At 35.6% G+C, this 19,077-nt stretch overlaps 1 protein-coding gene across 1 annotated transcript in view; it reads right to left on the minus strand.

Annotated features, from left to right (window-relative positions):
- Positions 1-19,077, minus strand: part of LARS2 (leucyl-tRNA synthetase 2, mitochondrial) — a gene marked incomplete at its 3' end in the record, with an annotated part of 64,691 nt that overhangs the window by 19,791 nt on the left and 25,823 nt on the right. The window contains exons 6-8 of the mRNA XM_010173242.2: positions 16,185-16,328; positions 4,821-4,928; positions 3,130-3,289 (exon numbers count right to left, since the gene is read on the minus strand). Coding sequence (XP_010171544.1) covers positions 3,130-3,289; positions 4,821-4,928; positions 16,185-16,328 — 412 coding nt within the window. The remainder of the gene's footprint in view (positions 1-3,129; positions 3,290-4,820; positions 4,929-16,184; positions 16,329-19,077) is intronic.

Consider the following 19,077-nt stretch of genomic DNA (forward strand, 5'->3'; position numbering starts at 1 on the left):
AAAAAGTTCAGACATATTAAAATCTTCAGTAAGTCTGACTGATAAGTTTTCATTATTAGAAAACATACTTACAACAAACACTTGAATAAAAACAGAGTAAGATCTGGACTATAATTTTTTTTAAAAAAGTGAGTCCTTGACCACTATCTGTGTGCTCTAGTAAGCCTTGGATTATACACTAGAAGACATTACAAAATTAAGCAAAAAATTCAGATGAAACTGAAGGGGAGTGTATATACTATGCTTATGATTTACTTTCTTACAGAAGAACTAAAAAGCATGAGAAATATTGACCAGTGTAAAAAACGAAACCTAAAGAACCAACTGATTTCCAAACAGAATATTCATATTCATATTAGAGATGACAAATTTCATGTCAAACTTCAGGGGAGGGGAGAGAGAAGAGAAGAGAAGAGAAGAGAAGAGAAGAGAAGAGAAGAGAAGAGAATCAAGAGCGATAAACTGAAATTGATTTACAACGTGTAGCTTTGGTGGCTTGCCAAGAAGAAAATCAAACCTGAATACTCCAAGTTTTGAGGATTCAAACCCCACATCTCAGTCTGGACCTGTTTCTAACCTTTTCAGTGCCTTTAAGTTGATGATAATTGAAATAATTAAATTATTAAAATAATTAAAATACAGTCTGCTAAGAGCTTCCTTTCACCTATCTTCATAGCTAAGCTGAGGAAAGTCTCAGTCTTGTATTGCTCCGTATAACATCTGCTTGAAATAAAATAACAGCATTTTAGAGAATAGGGCTACTATACCTCATCAGTCTTCTTGACACAAACAATATATTTATTTACTTTTCACTACTACTCTTTCATACTTCAGGTCTCTGAGATACCCATATTCTAGATAAAATTTCTCACATTCAAAGCACCACACATAACTTTCCTCCTCTGTTGAAAAAAAATGTACGAAAGGTATAATTGCACTCTTTAAAAGCAACTAAGCAAAAAGCCTCACGAACAGGATGCTAAGTGGGCAGGATAGTCTGCTTTTAAAAATAACTTCTCTCTTCTACCCAACAATAGTTTTGATTTTATGCTGGAACCCAAAATAATAAGTTCAGTTTATGAAGGCACTCTTTCTTTTGCTCATTTGCTCACATCATTATTATAATAGCTGTAAAGAGATGACATTACAGTTACAAATGTAAAATAATGTATGCATAGTATTATAATAAGACAATGAGCAATGTAAGGATCAAATCTTTATCTCAGATACCTCACACTGACAAAACTACAAGACTTATCAGATTCTAAATCAAAATAAATGTTTGCTAGGCTAAAAAAAAAAAAAAAGTTTGAAAACCGGTTGCTCACCTCTATTTAAATAATAATAGGCTGAAATACAGAGTGGTACTCCAAGAGTAAAAGTATCAGAACTTTAAGTTATTTTGCCATACAACATCTTTTTTTCCCCGCTCTCCTAGAAAACACAACATATACCCTCCTAATCATTTAAATGAAAATTCAGTGAAGAAAGGGAGTTACAAGACTATCTATGATGAAAGGAAAATAATGACAATTTTAATGCTACCAATGAATGTTTTTAAAAAAAATCTTGATAAATAGGAAAGTATGGTCTATCCAAGACCATCAAATTTTCTTTTTACTTAAATGCCATTGCTGGCCCTTCATCTGTACTTCATCTGGCTGAAATGAAAATCTGAAAGTCCATGTAGAAATTCTTCTCATTAATTTTCTCTTCTTTGGAAAATACCAGTCCGTGCCTTTGAAATGTTTAAAAAAATAGTAAAAAATACCGGCTAATTTAAAATGAAGAATGCACAACAGCAGGGTTACAACTCTAGAATTGTGTCCACTTTAAAGCCTCTTTTTCACAGTCTAATGGCTGTCATTATTCCAGATAAGAGTTTCTTAATTTAGCTCAACCAGAAGGTAAGTTTATTCTTAACAGACACAAAAAAGCCTTTCAAGTATTTTCACATAAAAACAATACAAAAACCATATTGTAGTCCTTATTAAAAACTAGTTTTCCACCTGTGTGGTTTGGCTTAAAGTACAAGATCCAACAAAGATACAGACATGTACGTGGATGTGCGCTTCTGGGCTTAGAGCTTTGATTTGGCTGAACTGTAAGAACTACAAATTTCTTCTTTTGTTCCTTAATAAGAATTCTCCAAGCTTTGCTCAGCTCTGAGACAAGGGCTCTACATACTCACCACATTCAGGCTCCAATTTTTTCTGTTAGTAAGTGAACTTTATTAAGGTTATAGAAATGAAGCACTCAAAAATAAAGCAGGTTCCATTCAACCATCACAACTTCCCACAAGATTCCTGCTTTACTGCTGCTGACATTAAATGTTCTATAGATAATGAAGCCACATGTTTACCAGTGAGGAAAAAGTAAATATTGTACACCAGCATGAAGTGGAAACAAAATATATTCAGTACACTTTGTAGTCTTATAATTTTCAAGTTTTCCAAACAACAAAAATGGAGGAGGCCAGGGGTGCTAAATAGAGGCAGAATTGGTGGTAGGAGCCTTCAGGAAACCAATCAACACCAATTCAAGAATTACCACTTATTTGTATCCTCTGTACAAGTCAGGACCTGCCACAGGGCTACTCTGAATTTACTCTGTTAGAATCTTCTATTAACTAAGGATCTGCACAGCAGAGTATTGTTTCACTATCTATCAGTGATCCACTTTGCTATGTATTAGTGATCTCTTGCCCTTTTTATAGTACCTCTGACAGGAAGAGATCCTCATTGGTACAAGAGCTGGTTCTGCTCTCTTTGTGATAATGACAGATTACCATACAGCCATGAGATTTTCCAAGGGGCTGACATAGTCAGAGTTGGACTATTCACTCCTGGTACATGAGAAAACAAGTATCTGTTCCACTGCCTTTAAATACTAAGAAGTTTTACAGCTGTTATAAAAGGAAGAATTCGAATGTAGCTGCTGTTCCTGTATCTGAAGCCAGGACAGGCTGATGTGATACTGTCTGACATATACAAAGATACACACAAATCAAAAGACCTGTTCATCCTCAACAGGAGCAGCTCATACTCAGCTTGACACACACTCTATGAAAGATCATCCTCTCAAACTGTTCCTCTTCTACAACAAAATACAGTATGACAAAAATATCACCTTTCCCTGGGATGAACTCCCTCTGAAAGGCTTCCTTGAGACTGCTGTTCCCATTCAGCAGTCTATGAGTTGGTAAGATATATAGATGGGAAGCTCCATAAATGGCTTCAGGCGTATAGGTGTAAGCTGCTAGCTTCTCTTCTGTTACTTCACCACTAACCTGAAAAAGAGCAGAAAACATCCCTGATGAATTTGTGGTTTTCTCCTCCATTGGAAGTGCAGTGGTTTCAGATTCCCTTTCCTTTTTATGCAATAACAAATACACATCACCCTGTAGAAACATAGAATTCTGAATATCAGCGCCAGATGCACTGCCATTATAGGGAGTTTCTAGAATCAAATCTTGACAAAATTTAGTTTTAAGACCTTAGGAAAGTTGCTTTACAATCTTGCCTCAGTTTATCCAAATGTATATAAAAATATTTATATTCTGAAATAATATGTAATATTATATCATGCTACTGAGCTAGATTCAATCCCTGGTTAAGTAACCTGGAATTCTTCTGTTCTCTTCTAATATGCATGCCCTGTTTCCAAGAAACGGAAACGAGATGTTACCTCTGAAATCTAAAGATTAAGATTTTCTCAGCTACCAGGCTTTCCACCACACTTCTCTGATGAAGTCAATGCTGCAACTTACGTACAGAAATAAAATAATAAAAGGTAGCACAACATTAAAATAACTGGATATAAAATTAAAGTAATAAACCCAGAAGACTGCTTAAGAATTATCACCCAGCACTATCAACAGATTTTATACTTTAGGTCAATTAAGTGTGACATGCATGGGCATCTTAGGAGATTTTTTTCTACAACAGGTATTGATACACATTTTCAGAAACAATTGACAAAAACAAGTTAAATACAAAAATGTACCTTCTAGCATCATGTAATTCAGAAGTATTAAGAAAGTTTAAGCTGTCTCAATTTGAGGTTCCCCAAAATTCTGTGTTATTTTAAAATAAGAAGTCACTTTAAAAATGCTAGACCAGAGTAAATGAGCACAATAAAGCTTTGAAGCACAAGGGCTGAAATTTCATCAGGGTCTCTGAAAATCTCTTCTGCCACTATCACATTTAAAAAGCCTTTTGTTTCTCTTCAAAAGGACTTAAGATTTTACCATTTTTCTCTAGATAATTATAATTCTCTTAGGGCTTCTTGTTCCTTCGTCTCCTTTCTTTTTATCCAGACATCTCTGTAGCTCCATCACTACCTAACTGTCTGGTTTTCATTACTTTAATTGCTGTATGTAATAAAGGAAATAATGGATAAATGTCAGTAAAGTGGCTTGCCTGAGGTCAGCTTGGGTCTGACAGAGGAGATGCTGTGCAGAGCAGAGCTAAAGCCCAGCTAGATCCAGCTGACTTGTGCAGTGCCACTTGATAGGGGAGCAGTACCAAGAGCACTAAGTGTCCTGGCTTTCAGGAATGCTTATTAGCTGGCACCTATTTGGCAGAAAAACACACAGCCAGTTTGCATCTGATGTTGCACTAGAACACACAAACCCTTTCCTAAGGAAGACATCAGGGACTCACAAGTACTGTTCTTCAGGATCTGTCCTGGTCTGGGCATGAACATATGATAATCTTTTTTAGTATGTTTCAAGCTTTTTATATCTGAAAATCCATTCCCATCGCACATTTCAGGGGTTACAGTTAGCCCAACAAAGGTAACTGAAATTTTTTACTTACCTTTAGTAAGAAGTCAAGAGAACATCCAACACAGTCACCTATCCAATTTGCTTGCATTTCTTTTATACCATACCACTGAGGGAGATCAGACAAAGCATCAAACATAGCCTGATGCAATAAAAGAAAGAATTAGAAAATTCAGCTTTTGTAAGCATACAAATTAAGACTATGGATTTAACTATAACTAATAGTAAAATGATAAGGTGCCTGTAAAAAAAAACATAGGAAGAGGTGTTTTTATACTGCTGCTGCCCCAAATTATTCTCTTTAAGAACAGAACTAACACGGCGCAAGCCAGGGGTATGACATCTCCAATAGAGATCCGACTTGTCATTAAAAGAGACTTTCCTTGTAAATGGACTAAACCTTAAACACAGAACAAAAGCCTTAGATGAAAACAAACACAGAAAATATTCCCAGTGGGTGTAAATTGTGGGAAATGTAAGTGACCTAACGAGCTGAACAAGACTACTGACACACAAGAGATGTGCTTAAAGGTATGAAGACTACATTTGGATTGGTTGTTCTAGAGAAGAGCCTGGAGATGGCAGTCAGACAAAGTTTTCAAGCTCTGACTTAAAACAGCAAAATAGAGTTTCCAACTGTCTATCTATTTTTCATATTTCATATTGATATTTCACCAAGCACAACAGGCTGTAAAACTGAGTGGGATCTTTAGGTGATATCATCCTGTCAAACAAACAAACAAAAAATCCCCACCAAATTAAAAAAAAAAATAAACAGTATAATATATTATGCAGCAAAGAAGAAATTAAGCATTGGCTCCTTCATCAGCCATAAAGCCCAACAGCCAACCTGCAACTTTTATGTATATTTATACTCAGCAAGAGCTACATCCATCTATCTACATGCTTTATGATGGGCATGGAAGTTTAACAGACTATTCAAAGTCAACTACTATTTGCCTAAACCATTTGAACAATATGTTTTAATAAAATAAATGTATAAAAAAAATAAAGGAGAAGACATACAAACCGATGAATAACTCAAAGCTCATCTAATTTTTCATTTCATAACACTTCACATTTGTGTTATGAATACTCCATGACTGTCCAAAATCATTACTTTAGCAGAAGTACAGCCAGAGGCATGAGTCACTCGGAGAGCTAGTGGATATGCTGAACAATTACAGTTAAAATCTAAGAATATGGCAACACATTGAATAATTTTTCCTTCAGCTGTGACTCCCAACATCAAATGTGCAAGCTTTTTATTATCTCATTACTTGCTAAAAACCTGCAAGAATGGACAGTAGCTATTATGTGCTGCTCAATTTAAATAGTGGGTAGTTTGATAATTAGTGAATAGACAACTCATTCTTTTTCAATTGTTGTGTTTTAACTACATTCTTAAGTATTTTCAGAGTGAGATGTATAAAATACATTATAAGGATTAATTTTTAGTTACTGCTTTGTTGTATATATACACCATTCAAAATACAACAAAGGGTATGTCCTTCATAGATCATAATATTACACCACCAACTGGGATTTTTATTGCTTTCTACATCCTTAAGAATCAAATTCATTTTCTGATTATTTACATGTAAAAGAATGGTAAGGTTTTGAAAGGTTTTTAATCATACTGTAACTTTAATCAGTTGTACCTCACAATTGCAAGTATACCATATCATCCAAATTCTCATTATTCCCATTAATTTTAGTGTTCCAGAGACTACTAAACTTTATCTGTCATGAATAATCCGTGTACATATATACCTACCAAAGAATAATGAATAACTGGTGATATAAAGAGCTATAGAGATATATATACACAATACTTGGATAAATTATTTGTAAGAATTTTATGCATTTTAGAAAGAATGAATTTGTGTCAATACACACCAAACTGGATGGACATATTAGCAGATTTTTATAAATTCTCCTGCTTGGATATCCATCCTAATCTACTCTACATTTTGCTGGAGAACCAGCTAGATGTGTATGTGCTCTCCTGAAACTGTACAGTCTGCAATTGCTTGCCAGCAAAACTTTCTAGATGTTTTTTCACTGCTGGATTAATAAATACATCAAGATCCTTGCATACCTTGTATACCAGTGTGATAATGATTTTAATTGTAGTTAGTCTGCCTTATTAGGAGCTATAGGCTACAGTTTGACTTAGTGCAATTCTTCTCTTGATAATGTAATTTTTTCATACAGCTAAATACAGTAAGAGCCAACTTAGCCTCACCTGAACGAAGATAACAAAACTTACTCTGTATGACACAGCCTAGCAGTTTGCAAACACAAGCCCCTCACATCTTAATATGCACATGAACAGTAGTATAACGTGATTAAAAAAACAAACAAAAACTTAAAAAAAATTCAATATGGAATTAGGATTCCCTGTTCTTTGTACCCAATGACTCAACACACTACTCTGGTTTCTTGTCAAGGCAACGAATAGCAGGTGAAATGGAAAATGAACATGTGAAACACAAACACTTTACATACTCTTTACAGAGGCAAAAAATATACAGCATGTATACTCTTAGCATGTTTGTAAGTGTTTCTGGATGGTAAATTAACCTAGGATACTCAAAACAGGAAAGCAGAAAAGCACATTAATTCTTAGACACATTATTGCATTGTACATTCAAAATTCATCCATGCAAATTAGTAGGTTTTAAAAAATTGCTTAAGGGAAACATTTTTAAAAAATTTTTCATTTTCAAATCCAATTGCACTACACCCTGCAAAAACACAAATCTATAAATGCATGTTAAAACTATTATTAATTTTTAAAAGTTATATGTAGCCTGTTTGGGCATACAAAACTCTTGAATTGAAGCTGACCAATGCTAGCATAGAAGTTCCTGAATATTATAAGCATTTCACTCCATGAATTTTGCTTCCACGTTCTTTTTTAAAATTACTGACATGTTTGGTAAAACATCTTACAAATCATTGCAGTAGTTCCATAAATTGTTTTCCAATTATTATTTTGCAATTACTGATAACGACTCCTTAAACAAAAATTCTGACCCCTAAGGGCATGTACATAACTCCTAGTCAGCTGTGCCACAAGTCTGTTAACTAGGTAACAAAGAAAAGACAATCAACAAGAAGACTCCCAGCACACAGGCAAATAAAGAAAAGTAAAACCATGTTGGATTCTGCAAAGGACAAAGAACAGCAGCAGCATTACAATCCAGTAAGCAGAGTGTGACAAACTTATCAAGGGGGATTGGACTAGATGATCTTTCGAGGTCACTTCCAATCCCCAACATTCTGTGATTCTGTGTGATTCTGTAATAAATTCAATTTTCAAATTTCTGATGATGACTTAATAGTGAGAAACTTGGAAACATTAGGTAGCAGCGTCTTTCTACTTTAATTTTTCATGGCTCAGGAAGAGACAATAAAACTTAAATTCAAACATCTGATTGCAAGAGAAATGACTCCCACCTTAATTAAACTCAAGTCAAGGTAAAGCACAAATACATTTTGGCAGTCTTTCTTTGGTAGATCTAAGGATAGACAGACTCAGGAAAAAGCTAAAGAAATCAAAGCTGCATTCAGGGATGAAAATTACTTCAAGGCTCTTACAACTTCAGGAAAGTCTGACTTAAATGCTGGAGAAGTTGAAGACGATGATGACCAAGTCTGAAACTAGAAGTAAAGCATTTGAAAGTGGAAAATCGATCTCACATGTCCGGCTGTTTAGTCTGTTGAAGATTCATAAAGAAACAGAACTTCAGTTTAGGAATCTTCAGACAGAAAAAAATACATAAAATCAAAAAGCAGAACTGCTTTATTATTTCCCAAGAGTATCTCAACTCCAAAAGTCCCCCTCCTGCTGTACTTCAAAGAGGGAGGATTCTGCTGAGCACCTAAAAAATTCAGTCTCTTGACTTCGGGAACTAAAGTTTTTAGTATGATCAATGCCTGCCACTATTTTCATACTTAGTGAGAGGATTTCAACTCCTACACGATACTAAATTAAATAAAGTGAAAAATCTAAATATAAGTTATAAAGCCGAATGTTTATACTCTTTTTTCAATGAAGACATTTCAATGAAGTTTGACAAATTTCCGACATAACAAGGCTAAAATAAGAAGGTCAGCAAAAGGTTTCATTACAAAAGCATTCAATTCATTAGGAAAATAAAATTATCTTCTACTAAATGAAAATAAAAAGCTTTGCTTCTGAAGAAGAGTCAAAGAAATATTCAAGATCTGTTTGGACTAAAACGATATTCTTCACTTTATTTGACCACGCTCCCAAAAGACAAACCAAATATAAACTAAAGATTACACAAAATGGTTTAATACAACTTAATATATTAACTAAAGTACAGAAAATTAAAGTTAGGCTGCCCACTGTTTTATTTTGCACTCTATTGCACAGTTCTAACTGTGATTATGCAGTAGAGCTTCTGCTGGTATTTAATCTCTTCTTGTTCTGGTGTTTGGGTTTGTTTTTTTTAACCTTCAGTAGTTTCTGCCTATACTATCATAGGTCACTCTTGACTCTCATTTCCCATGTATGTAGTACACTGAAAACTTACGTTAAAAAGAAGCAACAACACAGATACCGTGTGTGCTTAAATTTTTTTCTCATAAATGTCTGAAGTGTCAAAGTTTTTCCCCTTCTTTATCATGTAATTTATGGTTTAGAAATACCTCTGGTTTGATTATGTAGAACTGAGGCAAAGAAATGATTCCTCAAAAGCAAAAAGTAATGCCAGCATCCTCCAGATTTGCTCTCCAGAGTTGTTCTCATTGTACCAATTACCAAAGGCAAGTTATTCCCTTTCCAATATAATGAAGCATATCTTTGGGATAAATGACTAATTGATTCCATAAATATAAATGCTCTTTTAAATACTTCTTATCATTTTTAGTAGTACTGAGCATTCACCATTTTCATTAACCTTATACCAACAAGAACTTAAATTTATATTGCTGTAGCATCAAATGAGATGCTGCATTTAAACTAAGGTAGAAAGATCAGCCTGGTCTGGATATTCACAATTTTCTGTCCTGCCAAGTTGACAAAATGGTTGTCAGTTTTATCAATGAAGTGCTAAGCAAGCTGTGGAGACAGTGCTCTTGGTCCCTGTCCAGGAGAGAGCTCTCAGCCTTACTCAAGAGGAAGACTTTCAAAGCGAGGTTTATCAGGCCGATACTGTTGGAAGAAGACAACTATGAGCTAGACCCCAAGTGTGGGAAGTGAAAAGAACCACATATAAAGCATGAATAAACTAAAGAGTCAGCTTTTCTATTCCCCTCAACAATGAAGCATTACCTTATGCTATGAAATCCAAAGTACTGTCAAGACTCTTAACATCCTAAAACGCAGTTCATTACATTTCTTTACCATTTTGCTTAATATCTCAGAAATAAAACAGAAAATTAAAAAAAAAAAACCAAGAAAAACATGATTACATAAAACAATTCCGATTCTATTCAGACCAGACAAAGGGGCTGTCAGATGCAGCGCAAACCCAGAGAAAAGCTGGAGAAGAACTGGTAGATCTTTTGTTGTTTTCCCTTCACAGAGTTAGCACCGTGCTAAACATCTAAGTTCCTGCGCTTCGCAGAATGTGAGAAGGATTTGTCTCTAAATGTCTGTACAAAAAAACCCAAAGCAAATCTATAAAAATAAAAAATAGAGAGTACTACTTATCTGTACGGCAACTGTAAATTCCAGTAGCAGAATTTTATAGCCCCTGTCACTTTTGCTAGTATTTAAATTAAACATACATATACTATCTTATTGCTGTGCAAAAAAGGAAGACGATTTAAGGCAAAACTTGAAGTTTCAAAGTTGCTTCTATTTTATTTTGTTATAAAATATATTATTTTCTGGTTATTTGGGTGATTTTTGAGAAGTAAAATATGAAAAAATATTGTATAAAATTAATTTAGGAAAAACAGGGACTATGCAAAGACTAAGCTTACATATTCTCATTTGAGGACTCAGCTGACTGTGCATAACAAAACCATAATAGCAATTTACAGGTACACACAGAAAATACTAACATTTACAGATAGATTTTTCCAATGAATCTGTCTACAGATTCAGCTGGGTAACCATAGCAACTAAATGTTTTAGTTTAAACCTCTTAAATGCACAGACAACAATTTGAATAATAATGCCATCAGTTAAGGCATTATACTTTCATCAAAGAAATCTGTCAAAAGAAAAATGACAATTAAAATGTTCTTTAAAAATCCATAAAAGCTGCTAGACCATTTTCCATGTACTTCACAGTTTAAAAAATGGGTCAATGATTACTTTATTACTTTACATAACCAAAATGCTTTCTGCTAAGCACTTAAAGCATGGTCAATATTTTTGCCCTTTGAAAAAAATTCACAGCCAATGGTAAATTGCTATGTGAGCAAACACTGCTTTGTTTGCATTTTTTACTTCAAGAAAGGAGTGGTGCAGTAACAATAAAGAAATCAAAGCAATTTCACAGAAGATGATTCCTCTGGACACAACAGAAATCTAAAGAATAGTGCGTGTAGGAATGAAACAGTGACTCCTGTAACACACGAGATGATTTCCCAGCCCATTACTTATCATGTAACTCCTTGTTGCTCTTTGACTAGTAATTCGAGCATTGCAGATGAAAATTGCCCTTACTAGTACTTTTTATATTAAGGTTGTGAGATACAGGAGAAAACACAAAATGATAAATGGGTGAAAGAGAGGAACACAGATGACTAGAAAGACTGTCAATATGCAGTATAAATAGGTTGGATGGAGTTACAACAAAATAATTTTGGATGCTCCAAGTAGAAAATAAGTTGTGTGCATACATATTCAGTCATTATTGCTAGCTGGTAATTTGCATAAAGAATTAGGGTAGCAGATTCATTAAATGTATTTCAAATGGAGCATTATCTAGGAAACATTGTTATGAAAAAAAGACATTTTCCTCTAAGCCACACAGAAAAGGAGTTACTTAACAGAAAAAAAGTTTATTTTCACCATGTCAACGTGAATAAAACTCAGGGATAACCTCTGGAAGGAACAGGGAACAGATTTGCAGAGAATCTTATTGTAAAAAAGGGGCAAGGAAGGTGGAGCTTTCTGACATTTGAACTGGAATTTCTGTAAACTTTTCAGAAGAAATAACAGTCACCGTGGAAGGTGCAAGCAAAAGGTGACCAGAATCAAATAGCTTTCTCCATGAGACACCAAAACCAGATCAGGGTCTCACCAGAGAAAGATGAGTAGGAGAAGTAGAACACACTTAAAGAATACTAACCCTCTAAGTCTAAAAGCAGCCAAAGTAGGAAAAAAAATACAAATCTTCCCCAAAAGGTGCAAGGATTAAATTACTATCAAATAATCTCTTAGTGCCTCCCATTTTTTAAGTTCAAGATAAAAAGTAGTGAAACTTCAGTGTATAACAGAAATTTAGCCATACAACTCACTGAAAGCTTGATCCACTTAGCTCTCTATCTTTTCCCAAACCTAGTAACAACATCTCGCACAAGGGAGGACTAAATCTGCTCTGTGCCCATGAACTTGTCCAAGCTGTGAGATACAGGAAATAGAGGGCCAGCTGAGTTCTGGCAGTATGTCTCAATGACCTAAAAGCTATTCTATACTGACAGAAAACACAGGTCTTTGGATCAGAATGATTTTGACCACAATAATCTGGCACCATCTTGCCTTAACCTTCTGGATACCTTCAAAAGAAGCAGAACTGGACAAAAGACATTCAACAGGCAATTTGACTCAGAAATAGGGAATAAAGACCTCAAGGTCAGACACATTCTGGAAAGGAGAACTTCTATTCCTATTTTTTTTTTTAATGCAAAAGAAGTTGACCACGTATTTGAAATCCCCAGTCCCATCAGACAGTCCTCTCGGACTTCTCATTTACAGGAGTGTGGCATATGGAGTACCCTAAATCGCCTTCACCATCTAATCCCAGCTTGGATAAAATTGCTCTCTACTACTGTAGCATCCTGAGCCTTCAGGTGCCTGGAAATAACTGCATAGACAGTACTATACACATATTAATAGTGAGCCCCCCAAAAAAATGAAGAAAAAGGGAAGTGAGATCCATAAAGAACCCAGTATTATTCTCGAGAGGTATGTTCATTGGCAAACAGTCAGGTAAGGATAAAAATCTTGTTATAATAATTTATCATTAGAAGCACAAATATCTGAAGTCTCTGAACAGCAAAGACTTTCAAGAAATGCACTGGTTGTACTGGTGGTGGTTCTGGTCCATGATATAAGCCAGGAAAATCTCTTTATGGAAATAAGCATCTTCAAGATTAAGAGACATAAAATAAATCCCCTCTGCTGAAGTGAAGTATTATGACCACTAATGTTATCATTGTAAAATCATACTAGTGATTAAAAATCTTTAGTGTCTTAAAGTTAAAAGAGATGTCTCTATCCTCCACACCTAGCTCTGTAAAATCTGGACCCTCCACTCCAGGATGAAAGGCTCTGTGAATGATAAAGGTAAATTAACATCTCTCAGTAAAGCCCAGTCTCCTGGCAAGGGCTTCTGAAAAGAGGTGAGGAAGGTGGTTTGAGGAATAGGCTAGGAGGAGTGATTGCTGTTGAACACCACAGTATTTAGGATGATAAGGATTCAGATCAACTATCAACAGCCTGAATCCAAAGAAAAAGTATATAAAAGAAAAAGATTTAGAAGGAAGGACTCACATCTCTTACCACTCCGTGAAAAGTACTGGGATGACTACTGTAAGGAATGAAGAAATGTGTGCAAAGTTGAGTTTTCAGGATAATTAGTCAAGATATTCAGAAAGAGGAGCCAAAGTTGCAGCATTTAAGATCTGCAATTTGGCTTATATCAAGCTGTTGCGAAGCTTCCTGGTTACATCAGTGTGGGCACAGAATCTCTTAAGAGACTGAAGTATTCATCCAGTGTTAGCTCAGTCTCCCTCCAATGGACAGCCTTCAACTGCAGCTTGAAGTTCATAGGCCATTCAGAGATGTATGGCCAAGAGTCTTCCTCAGAAAGTAAGACATAACATGCTATGTTATCTAGCCTCTTGGAACTTGAAAGAAAAAAAACTAAGTACTGAAAAGGATAATGTATTTATCTTAATCTTCCAAAGCATGAAATATATCTAATCTCAGATACTGAATTTAGAATAGTAGAGCCTGGTAATCTGCTATTCTTATGTGAAAGTTTGTAAAAAAACAACAACAAAAAAAAGAAGCAATTCTTTTCCTCCTCTAGAACCAAATGTTTAGAGCCCTTGCCAAAAGAAGCAGAGTGAGACTGTTCAAAATGTGCCAGAACCACAACAACAAAAATGAGAGTAAGTGGAGGGTGAGTAAAAAGGAAAATCCAAACCACCTGCTGATACTTGGTAGCATCTGTCACTGTACAAGAAGTGGGAGCACACGAAGGCAATGCTTGCCAAAGCACTTGAGCTGGAAGCAATATGGCATCGTTCATTGACTTGGTTGTATCAGTTAGCATAGACCCTACAGAATACCAGTCATGCAGAGAATAAAATTTTGGGAAACTTTTCTTGAGATCTGTAGAGTACTCAACTGACCCCTGTAGTAATGCTTAAGGGTTTTGTAAAGGTTGATATAAATGTTCATGCCCAAATGAAAAGCAGAAACAGGTCTCACTCATGGTACCACTAAGATGTTCAAGAACAAGGGGTTGTTTGCACTTTTGCCCTTCACGTAGGTAGAGGATGTGATAGTCTCCTGAGGTGACATCTTTGGGGGAGAAGATGAGGGAGTGCTGTGGAGGCACAAGTTCCTTCTTGTCCTCAGCTGAGCCTACTTAGTGGAAAATGACACGTGGGAGACGTGATCATCCCAAGAGTGGATGCTTTTCCTGTAATGACATTTCTTAGGTCAGACTAAAGACAAAAGATAAATCCTCCTCCCTTAGAGCAGGGTGGATATTGAGCAAGAGGTAATAATCCCGTAAACCAAGGGTGTTTTCAAGGTTATCAAAAAGCTCCTCAGCCTTGTCTTTTGGTCTTTATGAATAAAAATCTAAGGCTGATTCACCCCTCTCAGAGGGAGATAAGTAAACAGTGATGTGGTACAAGCACAGAGACACAGCCCAGAAATACCAGTCATTATTTCCTATAACCTCTACAAAAACAATAGATAAAAGATGTATCAGTAAAGGCAGAAACTCTAGAGAACCTCCAGCCTCAAATTGAGGGAAACAGTGAGCTGGGACAGACCCTGAAATATCACAAAGGTGATAATGAAATCTGATTACAAGAGCACCAAGAAAAAGCTCAGAACGTTGTGATTATTTTGATTGTGCAGACGTGCTCCATTTTTCCTTCAGCTATACCAAATGTTCCCTCCTTACTGCCAGAACAGGCAGCACAATCAGAAAACACGCATCTCAAGTACCCTCGCTGTGTATGAGGAATCAAAGCATCAGCAGGCTGTCTCAAGTTTTCCCTCTTTATTTTGAATGGACCTAGAGTGATATCTGGGTTTCTTCTCCCTGGATGATTGTGAAAATTTGGTCTCTTGAATCTGACATTCAGGAAAAGGGTCAAAGCTGAGTTTTCAGTATTTTATTGGGAATAACTTTCTCAATTTGTACTTGAAGTCTCAAGACACAGAACACTTAGATGGAATAAAAACTTCACCCAGACGAAACAGGAAGTCAACACTTTCATCTAGAAGAGCATAAAGCCAAAAATTTTGTTGAAGAATTCCTAGATGTGGAAGCTATCTTGTCCTATCACAATCAAAATTTGAGCTCATAACAAAAAAAGGATGTTTAAATAACTTGAAAATATTTTTTTAAATTACAGATAATCAAACAGAGTAGAGTATGAAGTAAAATAAAACGTCCAGATGATCTTTACTAGAGACCATGTAATCATCAAGAACTATGGTTCAGACACATGTGGAAATGAATGTCAGGTGACAGGCTTTACTCCATTGCTTACACCATGCCCATAAATCCAACAGGTAGACTAGGTGACCAAGTTTCTAGTTCAAAAGATTGCAGAGCTGTACACCCAAAATATGCAGAAAAGCGCTTGATGGTAAATATGGGATGATGACATGTGAATGCAGAATTAAATTCATTCACCTCTAATTCATGCTTTTTGATTTCTTCAAAACTTAATCTCACACCAATTACTTAGAATTCTTAAAGATGTGAACAGAAAGGCTTCAGGAATAGTAATTTTTATATACACACATACACAGCGGTAGTAATTTCTATATACACGCATACATAGGGATAGATCACGTATATTATTACGGGATTATATATTACACAAACTTGCATATATAAAAGACCACATTCAGCTTGATAAATACTTCTGGATGAAAAGTCACCTCTTTTAAGTGCTAACATAATTTCCAAAAACTGTATTCTCATACCTTTGCATAAGCAGTAGTTTTGATAAACCACTGTTTGAGGTATTTCTGTTCCACTTTTGCTCCTGAACGCCACGAACAACCATTGTCATCCACCTGTTCATTAGCCAGAACAGTCTGATCCACTGGATCCCAATTAACCAAGGCCTAAAAAAAAGTTGCAGGAAGAAAAAAATATTTTCAGCAGCTATTTCAAAACCAGAATCTTACTTTTCTGACACCAAAAGAATTATCCAGAAGCATTTCTTGGGCCCCTGAGTTTTCTACATTTTTGTAACATCCATTTGAATCAGCAACATGGACTCAACAGAAGATGTTTTGAATATTCATCTTCTCAGAACACAAAAAAACCCAAGAATGCAGTTAGCAGCATTTGCCTTGATTATTCATGCTAGTGGGACAGGCTGACACTTGAATATTAAATAGGTAAGTGTTCCAATTGACTACACTATAAACTATATAGTCTGATGCTTAAAAACTGTCCACCACTAATTCAAAAGCCTTTGGTCAGACTGAGGGTGGATGAATAACTGAGGATAATCAACTTCAGAGAACAGGATCATGAAGAAGTATTATAGTGGTCAACTATATTTCTGCACATAGCTTCTGTCAACTCTGTGTATTACTTTTGGAATAATTTTTCCTTATCAATACAAACACATTAAAGAAAATTTAAAGCAAAATAAATGTAAGTGTTCAACTCTACAAACCTTGGTTTTCAAGGACTAACTGAAATACTAGAGATAACATACTGGGGAGGGAGCAAAAATCAAACTCACTCCTCAGTGTCGAACAGTGGTGAATTTAGCTGATCATTTATCATAAAGGATCTAAGATCACAAAAGAATCCTAATGGTCATTCCAGAAGTGGCATTCAAGGCTCGACATTAACTTGAAAAAATTAAGAGAGGAAAAGGAAAAGAAAAAAAAAGCAAAAGGAAAAGGAAAAAAAAGGAAAAGAAAAAAAAAAAGGAAAAGGAAAAGGAAAAGGAAAAAAAAAGGAAAAGAAAAAAAGGAAAAGGAAATAAAAAGGAAAAGAAAAAAAAAGGAAAAGGATCAATTTGCCTACCTTTTATCTGTTACCTACCAATAACACCACACTGATTTTTATAAAAGTCTTCTGGAAATTTATTGGAAAATTAAAAGCAATCAATATATTTCACTATTACAGATCTATTTTCTAGACTTTCAGAACACACAACTTCTTCAGTAACGATACGACACATTACAGTTGGCTGTAATGACCTTTTAATTTATAAGTTCTGAAAAAAAACCCCAAACCACTATAAAGTTAAAATAACAGCTAAAGAGAGATAAATCAGATAATATTAAGAAGTAATAAAATGTCAGTTGCATAAAGCAGTATTAGCATATGCTTATATTAACTTGGCTATGACTCAAAGCTGAGAAAAATTACTGTTTCTGTTTTGATGATATTGGATCGAAGCTATGATGAAAAATTCAGAAGGTAACTGAACTGATCTATGAGTATAATTATTTAGCATAGCATATTCCCATGATTCATGAGACCACAAATTATGTAGACCTCCTCCCTACACCAATGTCAACCATATGCTTGTAAAACAGGATTATTCTCATCTAATTTCAGGTATCTATAGCATAAGTATCTATCTCCAGGCTTGGTGTCTACACATACCTAGTCAAAATAATCAATAGAGTCTAGGCAGAAATTAATGTCAACCTAAGTAAGACACCCACATCTGGCCAGGTCAATGACCTCTACAGTTCATTGAGCAGATCAGTATCGCAGGAAGCAGAGAGAGCATTTTGCTACGGTGAATAAAGATGCCCTCTATGGATGCTGCAGCACCCAGACAGACACTGTTAATTCTCACTGATTCCAGCTCCCAGAGTCTGTGTCTCCCTACCAGGGTAATTTCTGGCCAGACACACATACTCCTGGAACAGAGCATTAACTAGACTAATACTCTACACATACTATTGTTATTGCCACAGTAATGCTATGAATTATCACCTTGTACCCAGAATGAAACTGTAAGACAGGAGACTTCAAGCTGTGCAAATGCACTGCCTAACATATATTGCAGGTAGGTTGAAGACAGGGGAAAAATATATGCTTTAAGTATATATGACTGTTTGAAGGAACCCAGGGTTATGGGCTATCTCTGCCATCTGTTACCTGACAAAAAGCAACTGGTTTATATCCACCAGGGATTACAACCCCTACAGGGTGACAGATGCTGATTTAAGTCCTCAAACTGATCCTTGACTCTTGGGAGGGAAGCAGATCCAATCACTGGTAGCCAGACACCTCCAGGATCCCACAGTACTGGGAGCCTGCATGCAAAATTTGTTTTGTACATCATCACTGCTTCTAATGAAGCAGCAAGTCTTGTGCTTTTCAGATTCACCTGGGATCACTCGTCAAGCAAACAAATTTACAGACAAAAATAAGTTCGTAATGGCAAAGCTAGAGGTTTATATTTTTTTTTATTATAAACACAGCAAACAATTACAGGGCAAAAAAAAGAACCCCTCCCCCCCAACCCCAGCATGTTAGGACATAATCAAATATTGAATCTTTTTGCTGGTTGTCATTTAAGATCTCTGAATACATCTTAGGAGAAGTACCTTAGTAACACTCTGCCATTCCAAACGCTACCTTTCACCATCAACCTCTTTCTCTGGTACGAAGAATAATTAGAGTACATCCCTAATTATATCCTATGGGTTTTCCTGGTTTCTATAGAACACAAATGAAAAGTCAAAGCATATTAAGAAATTTTAGTTTCTATTTTAAGTTAGAAACATTCACTAAATTGCAGCTTTGTTTAGGTGCAGCTGTTCAGGTATTTTGGAACTGCGTTGCCCTGGCTATACAGGGAGTTCTTTGTCAAGCTCATTTAACATCTTT

Source organism: Antrostomus carolinensis, unplaced genomic scaffold (genome assembly GCF_000700745.2).
Source record: "Antrostomus carolinensis isolate BGI_N321 unplaced genomic scaffold, ASM70074v2 scaffold31938, whole genome shotgun sequence".
Taxonomy (NCBI): Eukaryota; Metazoa; Chordata; class Aves; order Caprimulgiformes; family Caprimulgidae; genus Antrostomus; species Antrostomus carolinensis.